The sequence below is a fragment of the Centroberyx affinis genome, unplaced genomic scaffold (genome assembly GCF_046629955.1).
Source record: "Centroberyx affinis isolate AG114_WGS23_722 - 3 ecotype Tasmania unplaced genomic scaffold, CSIRO-AGI_Caff_v1 ptg003132l_1, whole genome shotgun sequence".
NCBI lineage: Eukaryota > Metazoa > Chordata > Actinopteri > Beryciformes > Berycidae > Centroberyx > Centroberyx affinis.
The window spans coordinates 148,125-169,752 of record NW_027281193.1 but is presented as its reverse complement, the minus strand read 5'-3'; the positions used below and the strand labels follow the sequence as shown (position 1 = coordinate 169,752).

At 41.0% G+C, this 21,628-nt stretch overlaps 2 protein-coding genes and 1 non-coding gene across 4 annotated transcripts in view; 2 read left to right on the top strand and 1 right to left on the bottom strand.

Moving 5' to 3' along the window:
* Positions 1–260: 260 nt before the first annotated feature.
* trnat-ugu (transfer RNA threonine (anticodon UGU)) lies at positions 261–333 on the top strand. The gene has a single exon. It is a non-coding gene; the product is annotated as a tRNA-Thr (tRNA).
* Positions 334–1,911: 1,578 nt separating this feature from the next.
* Positions 1,912–5,031, bottom strand: ino80c (INO80 complex subunit C). 2 transcript variants are annotated; one of them, XM_071537836.1, is made up of 5 exons: positions 4,752–5,031; positions 3,495–3,629; positions 3,284–3,395; positions 2,457–2,524; positions 1,912–2,349 (listed from the first exon to the last, which is right to left on the bottom strand). In XM_071537836.1, exons 1-5 carry the CDS (start codon positions 4,926–4,928, stop codon positions 2,218–2,220), a joined length of 624 nt encoding a protein of 207 aa, XP_071393937.1. In that variant the 5' UTR covers positions 4,929–5,031; the 3' UTR covers positions 1,912–2,217. The 2 variants fall into 2 exon arrangements, with proteins under 2 accessions (XP_071393937.1, XP_071393938.1); XM_071537837.1 differs by having other exon boundaries at positions 3,495–3,608.
* Positions 5,032–11,884: 6,853 nt separating this feature from the next.
* galnt1 (UDP-N-acetyl-alpha-D-galactosamine:polypeptide N-acetylgalactosaminyltransferase 1) overlaps positions 11,885–21,628 on the top strand; it is a 44,474-nt gene continuing 34,730 nt past the window's right edge. The window contains 1 exon segment of the mRNA XM_071537830.1: positions 11,885–12,054. The gene's annotated coding sequence lies outside the window, so the exon portion shown is untranslated.

The window sequence follows — 21,628 nt, the reverse complement described above, 5'->3', positions numbered from 1 at the left end:
ACCAATGTGGGTTTGTATAACAAAACAGAAATGAAATAAAGATTTTTTTTTTAAATCATGGTAGAGGTCGAGGATGGACTGATTAATAATATAGCTTACTTGCTTCTTGTGTTGTACTTAAGAATTTTGTGGCATCAAAGACTGTTGGCCAATGTGTATTCACAAGGTGCTATGTAACCAGGGCGGGTCCACTGTCATTAGAGCACTGAGTGGAAGGTGTATTGTTTGTATTGGTGACCAGCTTACTGCTTTACAGGTTAGGCCTCATAGCTCAGTGGTTAGAGCACTGGTCTTGTAAACCAGGGGTCGTGAGTTCAATTCTCGCTGGGGCCTACACACAGTGCTTTTAAATAGTGGATGTTGGTAAATGTACTGGTACCTGCACTTTGTGTGTATGTGTGTGTTTGTATGGAAGAGATCAGTCATATGTTATATAGTGTGTGGCTCTGGGGATAATAAGCTTCTGAGGTGTGTGTATGTGTGACTGAGAGACTCCTGTTACCAGAGCCAAAAGGAAAGCCTACTGATATAATGAAGGCATATTGAGACATGCTTCTATTACTTTTATTAGTAGCTGTATGCTGAAGGCTTGTCTCTCACTTTTTATCCCTTAGAAATTGACTTCATCATCATCAACCTGACTTAAGCCATAGGACTACAGCCCTTTTTTTTTTTGTTTAAATTAAATTTAATGAGCTCATTCTAAAAACATTAAAGTTCCATGATCATCAAAGGGGAAATTAGGAAAAGTTGAAGGTCTGTGCCCAATCTGGGGCTCAAAGTCACAAACCTAAGATTAAGAATCTCAAACTCTACCAGCTGAGTTAAACAGGCTCTCTGTGGCAAGCAAAGCGCATTTAAGAACTGTTGTTTTTCTATTTGAAATGGACAAACACCTGCCAACATCTTTTGAGCTGTTTTTTTTTTTTTTTTGGTTAAAAATCCATTAACAGTTATTTACATTCTGTGTGTATGAGAGACGCTGGAACCATGAGCAATAACACATTCTACCACAAGGGGGCGTACAGCACCCACGCTGTTCAGAAAGGTCAGTCGATTACACTGCAGATAATACCTGCATTCACTATTTGGGTCAGTTTTCCCTCAAGGAATAGCAGGTGTAAGCCCACACCAGGCTTCCCCAGCCTTGGGGTGCAGTCCCATGTGGGATCACCTAATGTGAAAATGCAATCTAGCCTGCCAGGAAATGTATTTGATCAAATGAGTGTAACAATATCTGATGATTTTTGAAAAACTCTGTGCAGCACTTTCTGTCCCTTGAGGAATTAAACATTGTTTACATGCTCTACATTCATTTCACTGGGAACACAACACCTTCATTTAAATGTTTTGGTCACAGGAAATCCAACCTCAATATGTGGTCACTGTCCCCAGCCTAAACATTCATAGGACAGTGATTTATTCTACAGACTACCAAGGGCCTCGTGTATAAATGGTGCATGCAAAATTTGGAATTGAAAAAAACGTAATGTGTGTATTGCTGTGTCATCTAGTAATCTGCCATTGCCAAGGGTTGGAACACAATGGGAGGAATCTGACAGGCCATTCACATCAGGATGTTTTGTTGGAAAGTTTGAGTCTTGCGCTGAAGCCTAAGAAACAAACCTACAAATTTTAAGAGTTTGTGCTCTATAAACTTACAAAAATTTGACACATATAGGTTATTTGTGGCAATAGGACTTCTTTCCATGTTGCTTTTGAAGGCAAGGGTGTGCAGACCATCAACTATTTATTATGGACTAATACCAATAATTAAGACATTAAGAGACATAGAAACATCATTCCTGTTTGACATTCTATGTTGGAGGGATGACGCATCTTCTTACTGATTGGCCTGTCTTGGGAGTAATTAGTATAGTATGGCATAGCATAATATAGTATAGGCAGTAATTCAGAAATTTAAGTTTATTTTCTCTGAATGAAAAAAAAAAAAAAATTCATTTGCTCATCTTGTTATGAACATCCAACACTCAGACAGTCTTGTTTATGACAGCAGGGCTTTATATTGGTCAGCCCAGTCCAGCATTGTCCTTTCAGTAGCGTTCACATCTGGTCTGCCTCACTGTGAACAGCCCATGCTCTCAGAGTGTCAGCCTCTTGTGTCTCACGGCTGGCCGGATGGCGTCCCACACTGACACGGGGTCAGTTCTGTTTTGTATCAAGAACCTGCTGGAGGTTTAACGCCTTGCTGGGCTGTCAGGGCACGATGCAAGTTGCCTTTCGGAGGGCCAGGTAGCCGGTAACAACATCAGTGGGGAGGAGGCGGATGTAGGAGAACTCTTCAGAGGATGTGAAGCGCAGCTTGGTCTGGGGGTCGGTGTAGTTCGCCTGAGGAAAGACAAGGGAGATTCTTCAGTGTGTGTGTTTTTTATGAGACATGGCAAATGTTATGCTGTTTGACCTATGATGTGCCTTCATGTGAGGCAGTCACTCACAGGGAGTCCAGAGATGTCAGAGTATTTCTTGGCTGGCTTCAAGGAGGGAGGGGCATCAATATTGTAGTCTGTGAACACAGATGGGTCATGCATCAAAATGCTGATGAGACAGACATCTTACCAGTGTTGGCTTATGTTTAACTTTATCAATAGTAGTAATACTAATGTACAGCTTGGAAATTCTCTGTACTGAACAGCACTGGGCAATATTTCAGGCTAGATTTACAAACCTCTCTTTGCCTATAACATTACACTACATTACACTAAAACAAATCCATTTAATTAACAAATACATTTAACTAACACCAAGTTATTGTATTGCTTAAATGCATACAATTTGCTATCAGTACACCACTGAGTGGGTTTCAGTTTCAAATAGAAGGGAAATCACTACAATAGGGGAAACTTTATTATGTGACAAAATATGGTCCGCATATGATAAAATGTACGTTTGTTTTACAAGAGCGAACCCATTTATGCAAATGTGAAACTAAAAAAAGTCAGCATGTCTTATATTGAAAAGCCACTGACAACAGTAATTTGGATGGTGCGCTGCACTGTCAGCGTAATTAAAATCTGTTGTACACACTTTGTACTCAAGAATACTCCTAACATATTTTTTTGCTTCTTGAAAAGACAATAAAACACTGCAACAATTCATGGCTCAAGCATTTATTCTACCAATATAAAAGCACATGTGCAAGTATATTGAATATAAGAAGGAGGGCTAAAGACAGAAATACTGATAAAGACAGACAACCAGTCAGAATGAACAGAATGAAAAAGCACATGTACCAAGACAAAAAAAACAAAACACAAAAACTCACAGTTGGGATCGTTGACCTTCCAGGGTAAAGTCCGTTCCAAAGCCAGGATCTGTTTGAGATTCTTCCAGGTCCTGTTCTTTTTGCCTGCTGCCGCTCCGCCAATCCCAGAATGCTGCCAAGATTGAGAGAGGAAAACAGGAGGAACATATTGAGGGAGAAAGCAACCGAAGCAGATGGATCTGAATCCACAGAGGAGGACGCACACGCTCACCATAAATGTGGGGTCTTTGAATGGTGGAGGCTTCGCAGTGGATTCTGTGGTGGTTGGGCCGCTGTCTACTGCTCCCACTGCCTTGACTTCAGCCACGGTCTCAACTGTTGTTATCTGGTGAAACAGAACAGACATCTCTCCAGACAGTACTCCCACACAATAATCAAATCTGTTTTTAAGCCCTTGTTTTACATGAACGAAGCCTGCAAGTGTTTTGAATGTCAACAAAGTCTACAATTTGGCGATACACAACCTAAAGATACCATTCAATGAGCATTTGATACCATTTAATGGACCCTGCATGTGCCCTGAAGTAGCCCTCAGGACACATGCAGGGTATGCATGGTACTGCCCAACCACATTTGCATCAAACGTTTGTCAAAGCTGGGAAAATAACACGATTTTTATTTACATATACATTTACATAAACCAAGTGCATAAGGCATCATATCAGGACATGTTTTTGCCTGGTCAGTTGTTGCCACCCTGTGTGTTATCAACATTTCTACCTGGATTTTACATTGAGCTCATTTGAACTGAAGATGTGTGAGAAAAATACAAATGAACAACAGCAATATGTTGAGGCCAATGATCTCAAGACTTGAGATCATTAAGTTACAATCTCAAACAAAATGCTGTCTGACTGTGCTGATGTACATGAATGTACTGCGACTTAATTGTATTAGTTTCCCCAGTAAGGAGTAGCGTAGCCATTGCCATTCCAGATTCAGCAATAACATTACAGTTACTAAAAAAAAAGTTACTACTTTTGTTATACCTCGAAAGATCAGGGTTAAGTGAAGTATCCAACAACACTATATCCCACCCTGACTCGTTTTTGTCAGTTGGTCGTCTTCCTCTTAGGTGGCACACAAAACTTGTTTACGAAAGGCAGTAAAGTCGACTTTCTCTGGGTGGAAGTGTTGTTAATAGTTTGTTTTTATCAAGCGAAAGGACGACAAGAACATTGGACATCCACGCTATTTGGTTTCCCTGAACATTTTTAGGAGTTAACGTTATCCTGATTATTTTAAGGTAAGAGATAACGCAACTGGCAATTGCTGGGGGGTGACAGGAAAGTAACGTTAATGCAACGAGTAACGAGTGTAACGAATCACTGCTCAAAGAGGGTAACCCTTAGGCAACGTTATTTTTGAAACGATTAATGACCAATAATAGAAAAATAACTTTTCGGAGCCCAACGCTGCTGCATCAGAGCCTGTGTGAGTGTCGTGTGGATGAACTAGTTTATCTTACCTGTGCTTGTGTTGGGGCTGCTAGCACCAACTGTCCCTTCTTCTTCTTGCTGTTGTTGCCGCTGGCCTGCGGAGCGGCAGAAGCTGCCGGACTAGCGGAGCGTTTCTTCCCTCGGAGAGCGGCAGCGCTGGCGGCAGCCGGCTGGCTCCTGCCATTAGTGGGCAGCTGAGAGGCCATTTGTTGTGTGCCAGCAGAAAAATAGCGCAAACACACAATGTAATAGCTGCTTTTTGCAAATATGTCTGTCGGGAATTAGCCAGCCGCCATCCGAAACGTAAACAACCTTTCACCCGGATATAGAATGTTGCACTTCCTGCGTATTCGTGTTTTTTTTTTTTTTTTTTTTTTTTTTTTTTTTTTTTTTTTTTTTGGGGGGGGGGGGGGGTGAAGTGCAGGACTTCATCACCTGTTAAAATCATTAATAAATTTAGCCATAATAACCCAGAACATTTACTATTCATAATGATAAGAGAAACATGCAAGTATACACAAATATAGGCTAGTAATCACATGTCAAAATGTATCACTTAATATATAGCCTATTATGCATTTGTTTAATATATCCTGTGTGTACATATTATGAGAGTATTATAAGAATATCATGAAACAAAGAAGAGAAAAAATTGCCTACAGGTGACATAAAATAGGGTATTGTAAAGACATCTCACCTCAGAAGAAACAGACTGAACAGACTGAAAAAAATGACAAACTAAAATCTACAACCAAATTGAGTATCAGAACCTAAATTACAACAAAGCGCAACAAAACAATGTAATAAAAATAAAACAGCAAGTAATAAAATAGCCCAGTTTAAATTAGACCTGATGCAGTGAATGAATTATATACTGTGAACAGAAAAAGCTGGTTGGTACAGATATGAGCCCAATTCATGGAGCTTAGTTCTTTTGGCTGTGATCATATTGATAGGCGATTTCATCACTGATCCTAGATTGCTGTTCAGAGATGCTTGGTTTTCAGCTCCAGTGTGTGGACCATCTATCAGCCAGAGGAAGAGAAACTAGAGGGCGCTGGATCCTTCTTTTTGGTGGGCCATCCCACTTTGTCATTTCAATGTATACATTTGAACTTTATTCTATTTCTTCCTCAATCGTTACACAATGGCATAATCGTTTTATTTATGTATTTATTTATTTTGGTGCAGGACTTCATCGCCTATTAAAATCATATCACTCAGAACATTTAGTATTCATGGGTTCAAAGGGGAAAATGCACATGTGAGGCAATGTTTCAGTGACTAGCATCTAACATCTAAGTTCAGTTTCAGTTCAGTTGCAGTTTAGACCATAAAGAGAAACAGTTTTTTCATCAGAATATGTCAGCAAATAATGTAATTGATTATACTGCAGAGTGTGTGTGTGTGTGTGTGTGTGTGTGTGTGTGTGTGCATGTGTGCGCACAGACATATACTCTTTTGAATCTAACTGTGAATAGTTTGTAAAGAATATTCTTCTACTTCTTCCCTAATAAGAATTCCTGCTTCTCACACTTTCACACACTGAAAGTTCTGTGTGCATTTCTCATATCTAATTTGTAACTGTGCTCTTTTGCATTCTCTATAGGTCTGCATGCTCATCTGGGACTGTGGATGCTGTGAATGAGAATACTGTGGAAAGGATATTTGCCCAGCCAGCAAAAATGATTTGTATACACACACATACATATACACACACACACACACACACACACACACACATATTGTGAAGTGTTTGGTGTTTGGATACAGTGCAATTACAGCAGCAATATGATGCAGTTGCTGTATTCTACCGTCCCACATATACCAAGAATAGCAGAGAGCCTTTCTTTGCCACCTCCACTGTCACACTGATGATGCAAACAGCAGCATCTGGTTTTGTATGAGTTCTGCTCATCTGTTTAGTACTGATGTGCACATCAAACATGCATTATGTGTATATTTACATAATGAATATAACCCTATATAACAAGTGAAGAATATAATCTATGTTCGTTAAAGCAATGAAGTATAGTGTTGGTTGTACTGAATCTCATTTTGCATAATCCCTTAGAGCCTGGCTATAGGCTCTGATATGCATGCACACAAGCAAACACATAGATGTGGGTGTACATGTACAGATGCATACATTTAAACACCTTGCATAGTCTACCCATGTCCTGTCGAATCTTACATGTGAATGATGAGGATCAAACTGAGATTCAACTTGTTATTGTTACCTTCATAAACCTACGGTAAATAAATCATTAAAATGTGGGAAGAAAACGGTTGACTGGAAGAAGACAAGCGGTGTCCTCCTGTGTACTGTCTAGTCATAGTTCTGATTACAAACATATTAACAGTATGTGAGCATGGCCTGCTGTAAAGACACAGAGTGAGACTAATCAGACCGACCAAACCACATGGTGGTGTAGTGAGCAGGGCAATCGCCCTTCAACCTGGATTCAACCTGGATTCAACCTGGGTTCTATAGCTCAGTGGTTCTCAACATGGGGTCCGGGGACCACCAGGGATCCTTGAGGGGGCTCCAGAGGGTCCCCAGCAAACTGATGAATTGTGAAATTTCAGCATTATGTAATTTATAAGAAGTTAACACAATTAGAGAATGTAGAAGAATGGCTGTTTTGATCATAGTTTCACTGTTATCTCATGGAATTCTGGACAAAATTATATCTAAAAATATTCTCAGATTTGGGTCAAGAGAGACAAAATCTCATCAAATGGGGGTCTGTAGCTCCAATGTAGACTAAATTAGGGTCCTTGAAGTGAAAAAGGTTGAGAATCACTGCTATAGCTGAGCCTGCATTCTGACCTAGTGCTTGTGGAAGGGGGGAAAATGAGAAAAGAATTTCCCTACGGGTATTAATAAAGTAACTAATTAGTAATTAAGCGGCTGGAGGTTCAGGTAAAATTACACAAGCGTACCTGTCAGCAGAACTGTGAAGTTTGAGGTGGCCTCAGGTAATCTGCTGGTTGATTAGAGTACTACCCACGGCCTTGCGAGGTACACGGTTACTCTCTTGTTGTTCAATCAAAGTGTTATGCACAAACACCTTTGAGGGGAAAAGTGCCTCCAGCACATCCATCAGCTTACACTAGCCCTCCAGGGAGGGACCTGTCAGCATCCACACATCTACACACGGCAAAGACGTACAACATCATAACATGAGAACTCAACATATTCTCCTCTGAGCTGATGCTGAGACCATGACAAACTGGAGAATAGTGGTGTGCCTGGGTAGGTGTGTGTCAGGGAGAGAGAGAGAGAGAGAGAGAGAGAGAGAGAGAGAGAGAGAGAAGGGGGAGAGAGAGAAAAACTTAACTGCTGTCCTTGCCCTGTCTTAGGGTGAATAGAGGGCCACATTCGCTGGGGAACTGCTGATTCAGAGGAAGGTCTTTCCTAATGTCTCATTCATTTTTCAGCACTGCCACACTGCTGCTGCCAGGCACATGAATAAAGTATATCTAGAGACTCTGCTGGAGCTCAATTGCAAACAGATATGAATGTTTTATGGGTGAAGTTAAACTGTGAGCTGTAACTGTGGGGCATTGGACCTGAGAACCCCTTTCCTTATGAACACATCACCTGTCAGGCAGCAGGCTGGCGCAGCACTGTTGAAAACCAGCGACATCAAAGTCATAGTTTCTGTTCAACCACTTGCTGCACTCCGGCTCAAAATCTAAACGCACCTGGGTGCCACACAGCGCTCTTCAGTCTGATTACAAGCTGTCTCCACTGTCAAGTAATCAAATGAGGGAAGCTGTTTTGTGTTGTACTCTCTGCATTGCCACATGAAATCGGTTACTACCAAAAGCCAGAAGCTATTTCACCATGAAGTTGATTTTCAAATTGACACACACTTTATGCACTCAGCCACACACGCATGCACACACACACACACATTTTTGCTAGGGCTGTAATTGAAAAGCAGATTATGTAAGCAGGCTGGTGGAGTGTTCTGCTCTAGTGACTCTGTGTTGTATGTGAGCCAAAGATCTAAGCCACAGCCTGAAGTACAATTTATTGATCTGTGTCAGCGGGCCATTGACTGGCGCCGGATATGTGTGAATGTGTGTAATGTGTATGGATAACTCACACGTGTTTGTGCGCATGTATGCATGTGTGTATGGAAATGTGTATGGAGAACTAGGCCTCGTGCGGTGTGAAGGCATTTGCATACATTACAAGATTATTCAGACGTGCGTATGTGTGTGCGTGTGTGAAAGAGATAATTTTCAGGTGAGCGTTTGCTCCTTAATATTTCAGTTGCACTGTGGTTCCTTATCAGTTAGCACCAAGGGAGAGACAGCTGGACTGGTAGGTGCTGCCTGAAGGATCACAAGGGCTACTCCAAAAACTCCCATTTTGTTTATTATCTCTGTAAGTCATGGGTTCCCAACCTTTCTGTCATGTGAATCCATATGTTTGTAGTTAAAAGGAGACTGTACAGTTGACTTTCCTTAGTATTATTATTATTATCATCTTTAATGAGACAGACAGAAAGTTGAGATGGACAGAGAATAGGGGAGACACAGGAGGAAAGGTTCTTTGATCCTAGGAGTATGTTTAACCCAGTATTCAGGAAATTCCTGTGAATTTAAGACACAAGAAATTATTTTAAAAAGCATTAAAAACACATTAAAATTGTATGTTCAAACTGTACATATTGCACTTTTCTTAAACCGCTACTCTCCATGGAAGGTTATCTGAGCCTACATGCTCTTTTCAGCTCAGCCTTGTATCACATTCTTACAGTTAAACAAATTCACACCTGGGAGCTTCCCAGTGTAACCACAGCCTCCTGCTGTTGGCCACTGTGCAGCTCCACTGGAGCAGTGGGGCATTCATTTCCTTGTTCAAGGGAATGTCAGTGGTAGTTGTTGCTGGAGGGAAGAGCATTCCTCATTCTATTTCCCCACCAAGGTTTTTCTAGCTGGTCTAGGATTCAAACTAGTAAAATGTCAGTCCCAAGCCCGCTTCTAAAACCTATAAGCATGCTGTACAAAGTGTATAAACTATATTTCCTTCTGTAAAATAACAGAAATCAAATTGCTTCTGTGAGCCTCTGTGGCATTTACACTGGATTTAGTGCAGCCCAAAAGCAGTTGGCAGCAGTTTTTCACTTCAAAATGAAAGACGTGATTATAGTTAATGGGAATTTTTCAACACACCCAAATCCAAGGTCGTGAAAGCCTGGTACAGATGTATTATGACTAGTACAAGAAGGCAGGCTTGTCATAGGAGAATACAAATAAGTTGTCTGTATCACATTCTTTATCATTCACTGTGCAGAATCTAGCTCCCTGAATGCATATTGAATGATCCCGACACAGACGTGCAGCTGTGTTGCTATTCAAGTCTCATCAAGTCGAGGCAGAGTCTTTTCTGTCTGTTTAGGTAGAATGTTCAGTCATAAGAATGAGAGATAGCTCCTCACTGACTTCATTATGTGCAACAGGAGTTTGGCAGTGATGCAAACATCAACCAATATTCATTTGTAACTTTGAGAAAGTAGACTGACACCATATCCTGGCATGTCATATATTGGACACAGTGAATCTCTTGCAAAATTACACCTGGGGCTGCATTGCCAATCAGGAACCTCAATTTACCATCCTGTGAATGAACTGTGAATGAACTGGTGTCAACCAAAGAAAATGAACTCACTGACTCAGGCAGCTTTGCCTGGCACTGGTAATGGCCTGAGCACTCCCAAGTGCTTTTCTTATTGTAGTAATAAATTCTGACGAAAGAGGTTATGCCCGCGGTGAACACATTTAAACACTCCCCTGATGGAACAGGTAATAGTGAGCAATACTGTTGACATCTTATTTATTGTAGCTTGTAACTGAGTATATCCAATTTGCCATAAAACAGTACTCTTTTTTCTTGTGCTAGAATAGAGCAGCCAATTTTCTACTGCACTTTTAGGTTTTATCCTCAATATATAGCGATAGAGAGCAATATACAGTCCTTAGCTGCATCTGAGGTCTGATAGGATTGATGGTATACACAATACACCTATAGTCCCAGCAATGATTAGTGCTTCATGTGTACTTATTCCAGCTCATAGCAATATTTCAGAAACTTAGACAAAAAAACCTCCAGACAAGGGTGAACCTTGCATCATCCCGTAGGACAGGTAACATCAGGCTATGAATGTGAAGGTCTGCATTGTAACTCAGGAAGAAATATCATTAATTTCATCATCTTTGCAGTTCCCCATTTAACTCAAACCAAATGTCCCTAGTTTGACCTAAAGATAGGCAGTGTAGCCTGGGGACCTGCCATCTCATGAGATTTTGGGACCATGAAGAAGCTTTGATAAATATGGAATTGCAGGACTGTCAATGCGTTCAGTAGATTGATGGATCAGTGGGGAGAGTAGTAAACAATCTAATAGGACAGAGTGGGGTAAGTGAAACATGCTGTGTTTTTATAGAGAGGGACATACTCCAATCCCTCTACAAAACTGTAATTCAAAGATAACAGGATAAGAAGTGCTTCTACTGGGTTTCCGTGTGTGGAGTCATTTCTTGAAGGTGTTCTTTGGTTTGGGGGTGTTATGAGAAAGAAGGGGCTCCATCCCTACAAAATCGTCACACGTGAAAACCCACATGTACATTCAAAGCACACGTTTTAACATATTTTTTCACGTTGTATTCTTACATCACATGTGACAGTGTTCACTTCAAATGTGAAAAACACATGATTCATAGATTTTCCTCTGCCATTACATATGACAATGTGAAAACTTAATTTCACATGCAAAGAGACAATTCACAAGTGAAAATGTCATTTTTGCATGGGAAATTTTCACATACAAAACATTTAACAAATGAGGCCAACTTTGCATATACTTTGCACTGGTCAAGGCTGGTGCAAACTTGATGCGTTCACATTCTGTATTGACATCAGTCCACATAGCTCTGACAATTACCTAGACACATTTGGATGGAATCATAATATTATTTGATTATACAACTGAGAATCAGATCACTACAGTATTTCTTCCGGGTTGGGGTAGTGGAGGGAGGGATGAGCAGCGATGCTGCCTCTGGCTGCTCCGCACATCAGCAGCTCAGCTCAGCCCGACCGACCCAGGCAGAGGCAGGGCTGTTCACCGCGCCGAGTGCAGCACGTAGTCCAGGCGAAATTACCCCGCATAGCGTTACTGCCGACTGAACCGAGAGTAATATTCACCGTCTTTTCAATGGATGTCTCCTCTGATAACATGTTTTGACACTAGACATCGCTCTTCTAGCCGTGTTCAACGTCAGAAACACCTCGTCCCCGGATTCATTTTGGAGGTAACTGATTTGTCTCGACCACTGAGACGTCGACAGAAAGAGGACCACACACTATCCTACCGTTAGCTCGCTAAGCTAGCTAGCCCGCTAGCTGATATACTACTATCGGCGACAGTTTTCTGCCTCGTCGAGGCGTTTAGCTAGCCTGCGGTCTCTTGTGCCACAACGGTGGTTGAGGTCTCGCCTGTCACTCTAGGTAAGTGAACAGTATGTTAAACCTAGGCTGATAGTTGGTGTTTCCAGACACATTTTCGTTAGCAGGCTCTTTGCTGGTCAGTGCTCCTTGCAAGGCAGTGAGCCACTATCTACTAGCTGCAGACTGGCACTATGGCAGAGGAGGTTGTATCTTGTTGACAGAAGCAGCTAAGCAACGGGGATGTGATGCGACTCACCGTTAAACAAATAGATTGCTTAAGGAGTAACGTTACTCAGTCGCTAATTACCTAGCAGTTACTTAATGTTTCAAAACCAGTCTGAAATCGAGTTGATGAAAGAATGATTGTGTCAGCCAGCATGATCATGCGCATAAATACTTTTTAGCCATCTAACGTTAGCATTAACTCAGACTGCCGAGTCTATCGTGGATGGGCCACTGCCAGGTTATCTCACTTGCCGCATTTGACTGCAATGACTTTCCCTAACTGTATTCAAATCAGTTAACAGATATGTTTTGACTAAGGACAAGGGTAGCCTAACACGAAAAGAATAGCTTTTCTTGCAATTAAAAGAGCTTTACAATGAAAAGAGAAATTTTAGATATTTTGCTGGTTACTTGATCAAAATGTCAATGAATGGACATTTTAGAGAGCTTCAGTGTTGTTTCACAGGCTCTGTTCACATGGGAGATGAACTCTGCCCCCAGAATTTTACCCCTGGTTTGTGCTTGTTGTGTCTGAAATGTCCTGATATAGGTCAGATGCTTTAGTTTGCTGCAAATAGGGAAAAAAAACATCGGACTGTTTGAGCTTCTTTAATTCTTGACTGGGCTTATAGCCTTGCAACTCCCCCCCTCTCTGTTCAACAGAGGTTAATTACATTTCATGTAATTCAATCACTAAGAGACCTTTTATAGGTTTTTGTTGAAGCATGTGGGGCCTGTGTGTGTGTGAGAAAGAGAGAGAGATAGAGAGAGAATGAGTACGCACGAGTGAGCATGCATTAACAATGTGTAATTATCTTGAGAGATAAGAAAATGGATTCACTATCAATCCTGTAAGAGTCTGCAACTGCCGCAGAGCAGATGAAGATGTAGGATTGACAGGGAACCAATTAAATTAATCTGTCATGTTTCTCAAAGGGAGAGAAAAGAGGGACATGTATTATTTATCCTCTGTGTGTGCGTGCGTATGGTTGTGTGTACGTGTGCAATAGCAGAATATGCTGTATTGCTGGAGGGAATCTGCTGTACCCATTTGCTACCTGTAGCACAGGTCCCCTGGTACCAGAGCTTGTGCGTGGCCGGCGGGTGCGGATGGCTTTGAACATGTAGGAGTGGCTGTGTGGTCTACAGCTGCACTACATAAGGACAAAATAAGTACTGACTTGACCGTGTAGGTTAATAGTTTTAAATATGGCAGTCGCTGTCTTGAAACATGCACATGTAGCCTGACTTCAGGGGCGTGACTTGCAAGTTCTCAGCCCTTCAGTTTTCTGACTTGAGTTGTGTGTGTGTGTGTCATGTCCAGAACCTTTCCTCAGCTGTGTATCCGAGCCCAGCCCTGTTTTAAGGCATGACTGTCCAGCATTGACAGGAAATGAATCATGTTCCTCATTTCAAGGCTGTGGAGTCGGCATGATGTGTTTCCTGCCCCGTTGGCCGTGTGTTCGGGCCCCAGCAGCAGATGTGCTCCCTTATTCATCTGTGCGTGTGTGTGTGTGCCTGTGCCTGTGTCAGTGTGGTTTTAGCACTTATAGATGGTACTGCCTATGTAATAGGACATGTGTTTTTCCATCGTATAATAATAATAATACCAGTAGTAATAATCATAATGATAATATGCTTTGGAATATAATAAGTTTAATCTTAACAGTTATAAGGCATGTGCACACTTGCACAACCAGAAATGAGTAGCCTTTTGTTTTTCCCTTGATTTTGGTGGTTTCTTTATCAAAATGAAAGTGAAAAAAAGCTGATTTAATGGGTTTTCATTTCAGACCTTAAGGCAATAAAAAGTCAAAATTTGAAAAGGTGGGTAGACTTGTGATATCCAATGTTTGTATGTTTGTGTGTGCTTGTCTTAGAGAGTGGCTTTGGTGCATTTGTTGCTCCGAGCCGGTCTGGAACAATAGCTCTATTCTGGCCCATGTCTCCGGAGGGAGGCAGCAGCATTCGGCGATCCCGGCGCTCTGTGTGCCAGCAAGGCTTGGTTTGGGATTGGGTTTCCACAGCCACCTGGAGCTCAGAGTACAGGAATGCCATTGTTCCTTCTTCCAGAGCATGGCCGGATCAGACACACATACACATACACACACGCACATGCACATAAACAAACACACATACATACATACAAAGTATGCAAGAGGAGGCCATACCAACCTTCCTATCCTCCAAGACTTATGCCACACCGTTGTATATAAATAGGCAAAGAAACATCAGGCCTTGTGCCTATACATGCACTGAGACTTGAAATTAGCAGCAGAACAATAAGCTTATCTGAGTGGCTGGTTAGTATTTTTAGCCACAGATCACAATGGTGAACTACTGAACTTAGGTCCATTCTTTGTTCCATATAGGTTAACCCTTACAATTGAATAGATGCAACCTGCTTCAGACCTAACAGGGATATAAAGGCACACTGACGCAGCAACATATAATAGCCACAGGGAGACTTTAGAGCAAGCATGGCACAGCTCTTCTGTTATCTGTTCTGTTCTGTTCTAGCCACGTCAGCTTGACTTTGTTTACCTTAATGTTGTTGTTGTTTTTAATTGGCTGAAATAAAATCTCTGCAAGGCTTCCTCTCACAAGTGTCAGCTGACGGCCAGATAGCTGATTTCTCACTCCTTTCCAGTTGGCTTTATTTAAGGCAGTTTTTGTTTATAATAATCCTCAGATTCTTGTAAATATGGCCACTGTATTGATGTTAGGAGCCTTGTAGTCTGGTGTCAGACAGACCTATCTTCACACTTGGCTTTACACTTGGTTTTAGCTCTGTGCCACTGCAGGAGAAAGGAGCTGTTGTATCTCATCCAGTCTGACAGATCCACCTTTTGGAAATTAAATGAAATTGAAATGGAAGTGAGTTGATTCTATGCTCCCCACTGCTCACATGTTTTTGCAACAGTGTATGCTAGACAGTAACTTCACACTTTTTAGTTGTCAGACATGTGTAAAATTACCCAACACAGATATAAGGTGAACATGAGTGCAGTCCCACTCACAGACACGTATCCCAGTTGCCGAGATGTGATTTTAATGGGTAGAGAGCATGGAACCAGTGTCAACAATTGATGGTAAAAATGATGCAAGCTATATTATTAGACTATTAGATGTTATTGTTTGTCATTTTATTTAAATAATTAGTATCAGTGTGTGTTTCTGTTCCATATATGGAGTATATTCAGAATCTCAGATTTTAATGATTTTACAGCATTGACTATTTGTCCATAGAAAAATAGTGCTCCTTGAACTTTTGGGGAGGCTTGTAAATTTTTCCTGTTGTTCCCAAATTTTTGAGGTTTAAACCACCAGTGCTACCAAGTAAAAAAGTCAATTTAGAGCCGTGTCATGCAGGATAAGATGTAGTACTTAATACAAATGCATTATAGCTTAATGTTGTATGCTGTCAAACTTTAATAAATGAAAATCTCCATTGGGACAGATACATTTGTTTATTTGTTTAAAGAGGTGGATTAATTATCTGGTGACATTGGCCTTGTATTTGTATAAGTGTATGCTTATTGTAATTCATCTTTCTGTGGCTGTGAGTTCACTCCTGTAACCTGTCCACTTTCTGTACCCCAGCCTTTGGTATCATTAGATTGACTTTTGTGCCCAACAATGGCAGCCTAGCCCTTACAAAAACACACTCCAGATGTTGCTAGCTAGTTGAGCTAGATCAGATAATAGACCTAGATGATTCAACCTCAGAACATCTGATGATGAGAGGAAGAGAGAGATAGCCATCAGCAACGTTTTGCAGTTTTTTACCCCTCAGCCTGAGACAGTGTTTGAAGTCAGGCAATTTCAGGTGTGTGTGTGTGTGTGTCTCTGCGCGCGTAAAATGTGCATCTGTGTGTATGTTCAATGCTTATGTACATACGCACGCGCGTGTGTGTGTGTGTATCCCTCTGGCTTTCCAATGGGTCACATTAGGGATAGAGTTGCAAAGAAGTGGGTCAGCCAGTGCCACCAGGGAGTCTTGCCAGCTCCATGCTAACACTCAGGCTGCAACCAAGTATAGGCTAACACAAACACATAAGCCTTAGTTGCGTGCATGTGTCTGTATATGTGTGCGTGTGTGTGTGTGTGTGTGCGCATTGTATCGGTGTGTGTCTGTTTGTGTGACAATACAAGGAGATTTTATACCTAATCATGCAGCTCACCTCAGCTACCTCAATGTATGTGTGTGTGTGTGTGTGTGCACATGTGTGTACTCAAACACACTTGGGGTGAGTATGACATCTGCATAGCTTTTTTGTCATTCATTGACCTCACATGTCTCTGTCCTGTTCACTGCACTTTGACTCCTCATAAATAGCTTTCCTGGAACCAGGAAACCTTGTAAAGCTGCAAAGTCAAATGTTGCAGAGCATCAAGCCTAAGCTATGGCGCAGTATGTTTAGGCGTCATATAGGGCCTATACTGATGATTCAGTGCTTGTCACACGCAGTGTGTCTCAGCTGGATGGACACAGTGTTTCTGCTGGCTTAATGATAAGGAAATAGGCTTTAGCCCAGTATTCAGCTGAGGTTTATTTCGTGTCCTAGCTGCAGTCGCTTGTTTTTCTCCATCTATTCTCCTCTTATGAGAAATTAATGGTCTATTTCTGTTCTCAGTTTCTACGTCGCTTGTTTGTGTCCCATGTCCACAACACTGGACTATTGAGTTGAGCTGACATCATCAGGTGATCAGTAATATAAACTTAGTTTAAGACTGATGTAAAATACGTCTAAGATTAGAGCTGCAACGATTAACCGATTAATCGATTAGAGTGTCGACTATTAAATTAATCACCAACTATTTTGCTAATGGATTAATCGGTTTGAGTAATTTTTTTAAGAAAAATCAGTCAAAATTCTCTGATTCCAGCTTCTTAAATGTGAATATTTTCTGGTTTCTTTACTCCTCTGTGACAGTAAATTGAATATCTTTGGGTTGTGGACAAAACAAGATATTTGAGGACGTCATCTTGGGCTTTGGGAAACACTGATCGACATTTTTCACCATTTTCTGACATTTTATAGACCAAACAACTAATCGATTCATCGAGAAAATAATCGACAGATTAATTGACAGTGAAAATAATCGTTAGTTGCAGCCCTATCTAAGATCACACTTATTTGCATTGAATTTTACTCTGATGGAAGTTAATTAATTTCAAATGAGAAAGTCTGTTACGGCTGCATCATGCCGTTGTAGATGCATTGCTTTGCAATGGAAGTGTTGCATGTGATGGATTTATTCTACTTGTGTGTCGACTCTGATTGTCTAAACTAAAACGAAAGTTTTTCCATATTTTTTATTAGTTCTGTGCAAAGTTCTGGAGATGCAAACATTTTGTCAGTAAATCAAAGTTAAAAAAAAAAGTATGTTGCAATAGTACGATTGATAATTACATCTAGGTAATATGGCCCATCTCACATCTATCTCTGATCATTCGATCTCAATACATGTGAGTCATGGAATCCTTGCATAGAACTCTGCAAATAGTTTGCAGCAACATAAATGCATTAATGCATTCTCTCTATTAACTCCACAAAAGCTGTATGTAATCTTTTCCCCCTGAAAATGTATACAGTAGAAATCGATTAGGGAATCGATACAGAATTGGACCGATAAGAAGAATAAAAAATGGCACCCGAATTGGTAAAATCCTAATGATAGCCCTAGTTACCTACCATTGTGCGTGTATCCAATTGCATAAATTTGTCTTTAGTTAGCTACAAGTAATTTTTATGTAGCATAAATCTAGATGTTTACAGCATTTCTGTCTAGACCTGCTTCACCCAGGACGTGTCCTGGGTGATTGGATCGGAATACAATCCAGATCACTCGAACCACCTCTGGAGGTGATCAGAGATGCATTTGGCGATGTTAAAGGATAAGGCTGGTGTTTTTTAATGCATTGCTTACCTTCAACAAATATCTATGAAAATAACAAAATCAGCAATGATTTTGTTTTGCCAACAAGTCTCGTCCATATAGCCGGTGCCCAATGAAGCCATGTTCCAGCAGCCATAGAACTCCATTGTATTAAAAAACGATTTAAAAACACGTTAAAGAGCCATGCCGTTGCTGTGGGCAGCATATTTCATCATCGCGATGCACCAGGCTAGCCGACTTTTTCCTCAAACAACTTAATAAGCCGACCATAAACACGTTTGCGATCTCAGGAAAGTAATTCCGTAGCACTGAAAATAGTCCCCAGCGTAATGAAGAATTTGTTCCCATTTGAATTTGATTTGGTAATTACTACCAACTACAACAGCCTGACTTTTCGTGGTAACAGTTAGCGAAACAGTTAGTTGAAACTATGTCTTTGTGAGCTGTATTTCAAGGTTTTTAGCTTACAATTGGAGCCAGTGACTTCCGGGTTGACGGCTAAAAACAGTACGTGGGAAGTCAGGAAGTAACGGGAGTAGAGCAAACGCATTGTTGATTTTGTTATTTTCATAGGATTTGTTGACGGTAAGCAATGCATTTAAAAACACCAGCCTTATCCTTTAAGGACAAAGTGTCAATGCAGTGTGTCTCCAATCCAAATATAGCAACAGAAATCTACATATGGTGAATGAAAATAAACTTTGGTGGATCCAGGCAGCTTGGATAGTAACCTACTTGTCAAAAATGGATTGTCAGGATACTTGTGGAAGGCACAAGCACTATGCCTTTTGCGAGGGGAAAGAGATGGCAGATTTCACTGTGTATAGGAGATGCATTTTACTGTTAGATGTAAATGTAGTCCAGCATGATCATATCTAGACAGTCTGGACATGAGATGCATGTCAATGCCAAATGCAAAGGGAGCCTTAGTTTCATTCTGTCTGTATAATCTGGCCCCTGGTTAGTTAAACAGTAGAGAGGCAATGCCACCTTGAACACTGCAGTAGCGGTAAAAGCATATGAACGGTGGCTGTCAGCTCAGTCTACAGCCTGGCCTGGTTAGTGAATGGTTGTGTCTTGTAGAGCGAGTTCAAGGTAGGTTAAAGTAACCCTATACTTTGCATTCAGCTTAGCTCCAACAATTCCCTTCATTGTGTGTGCATGGTGTTCATGCCTCTGTATGTTGCTCACAGCATCTGTTTCAGTCTGAGATATGACCCCACAGGAAAAGACGTAGTTTCCATGGCGACAGCCCTGCTCCTTGCCCATCCCCCTACACCCGCCATAAGAGGAAGTGGAATGTGTCCAATTTCTGCTGACTCATGGAGAAACGATTGTGTGACACACACATACACACAGATGTCTCTCTTCACTCTGGCCTAGATTAATTTTCAATGTGCCTCTCTGAGGAGTATTTTTTATGTATCTGTATTTTTTTCACACTGTTTTTTTTACTCTATTCTGCTTTGTGGCTGTATAGTGGTTTGTGCATCTATCTTGTAGACCTATAAAAATTGTAGGGCTGGGTATCACTGGGACTTTTTTATTGTATTTGTTTTTTCCTACTTATAACTGGTACCTCATACCTTTTGATCATTAAATTGTAATACCACATTATAAAGGATAGTACTTTCTGCAAAACATGTCAGTTCAATGTTGAATTAAAGCGTAGTGTGCGTGTGCGTGTGTGTGTGTGTGTGTGTGTGTGTGTGTGTGTGTGTGCATGGTGGCTTGGTTACCCACAGAGCTGGTAAATCAAGAAAAGCCTTGATACAGGCAGGATTTACACAGATCACAGCATTACGACTCAATTCTCACTGCCTATACCGAAAAAGAGAGCCCTTTTTGTACCTGGATGAGAGCTCTTAATGGGTCTTTGTTCAAAATGCTTTCACATAGAACCTTTTTTTAATTACTTACCCATGCATGGTTAAGCACAAGACCTTTCTGTGGATCCCTTTTAAAAGTCAGGTGGGGTGTTTATACCAGTTCAAGATCATGCATGATATCAAGTAATTATTTTTTAGTTGAAGTATTTATAGTTAAAACAGATTGGTGCTAGATATCTTTAGGATGCAGGCTTAAAAGAAATAGGGGCATATGCAGGCACACACACACACACACATACAGACAAATACAGCAAACAGATACAACGAAATCACATTACACCTCCAGGCAAATTATAAATGCATGTGTTCATTCTCGTCCAGTACCGGACACAGTATTAAGCCTAAGTAGGTTTGAGTAGGAGCCAGTGCTTCTAAAGCAGTAGACTGCCTTCTATCCAAAATACCCTGACCTCATGAATGCCTTGAGCTTTTCTCAAACCTGCAGCCTGTACTCTCTATAGTCTCAATTAGCAAAGCAAGAAAATCAGATCCCTGATTCATTTTACATTTTAGGCATGAAGCTGACCGTACTATCCAGAGAGAATTACAATGAGTGCAACAGTAGAATAAGCTTCAATTCCTAGAGGTTTCAGCAACATTACAAGCAACCAATACCAAGTGCAAGGCCCAGAGCCATAGTTCCCTGACAATATCCCTGTGATTATAGATTGATCATGTAAGAGAAGTGCTATAAAAAGAAATAAGAGCTAAGGGGAGAGGTAGACAATGTTTTTCCATCCCATGCTCGCAGACAAGTGTTACAAGTCTTTGAATGCAGGGTGTGTTGACACCAAGCGTGATTGAAACAGTTTATTCGAACTCTGGAGCGCTTATGTCTTTTTTGGGGGGGCAGCTGAGAACAATGTCATTTGTGCCACTGGGGTGGCACGAAATAGCACACTGAAACTGCCTGAAAATGTGAGTCTTGTCCTCTTCCAAGCAAACTGCAGTGCAATTTGTTAGAACTGAGAATGTAATCTGAACCAGCTTCAGGAAACGACCCCAAAACACATCTTTTTATGGGTATAAGAAGACGGATGTTGACATCTGATAGCCAGCAGTTAATCATGCTTAGAAAGCCTGGAATAACCAAATGAACCAAGGGCAAATTTGGAGTCAAGATGAGGTGATATTCTTTGGTACCTACAAGCGAAGACAACCCACAGTCTCGACTGATGTTCATATTCAGCTATTTCTTTGTGTGTTCTCAACTGGTATGAACACCAGAGAAGGTAAATTACAGCAAAGGCCACAGGCAAGTCCATCATGCTAAGCTAAAGTTTCAGGCACTGGAATTGGATTTGTTTTGCCCCTTGGCCCCTGTCGCCAAAATCTCTAGCCTTACAGGATGACAAGTCACCAAAACTGTCCAGTAAACTAGCTTCGTGTGAGTCCATTTGTTTACAAGCCCTGGTTCACT

What these genes read in the sequence shown, in the direction of transcription:
- ino80c (XM_071537836.1), bottom strand. Translation starts at nt 4,928, where the DNA reads ATGGCCTCTCAGCTGCCCACTAATGGCAGGAGCCAGCCGGCTGCCGCC. An exon ending in CAGCCCCAACACAAGCACAG is followed by an intron (nt 3,630 to 4,751) that starts GTAAGATAAACT and finishes CTGTCTGGAGAG; the next exon opens with ATGTCTGTTCTGTTTCACCA. An exon ending in GAAGGTCAACGATCCCAACT is followed by an intron (nt 2,525 to 3,283) that starts GTGAGTTTTTGT and finishes CTGTGTTCACAG; the next exon opens with ACTACAATATTGATGCCCCT.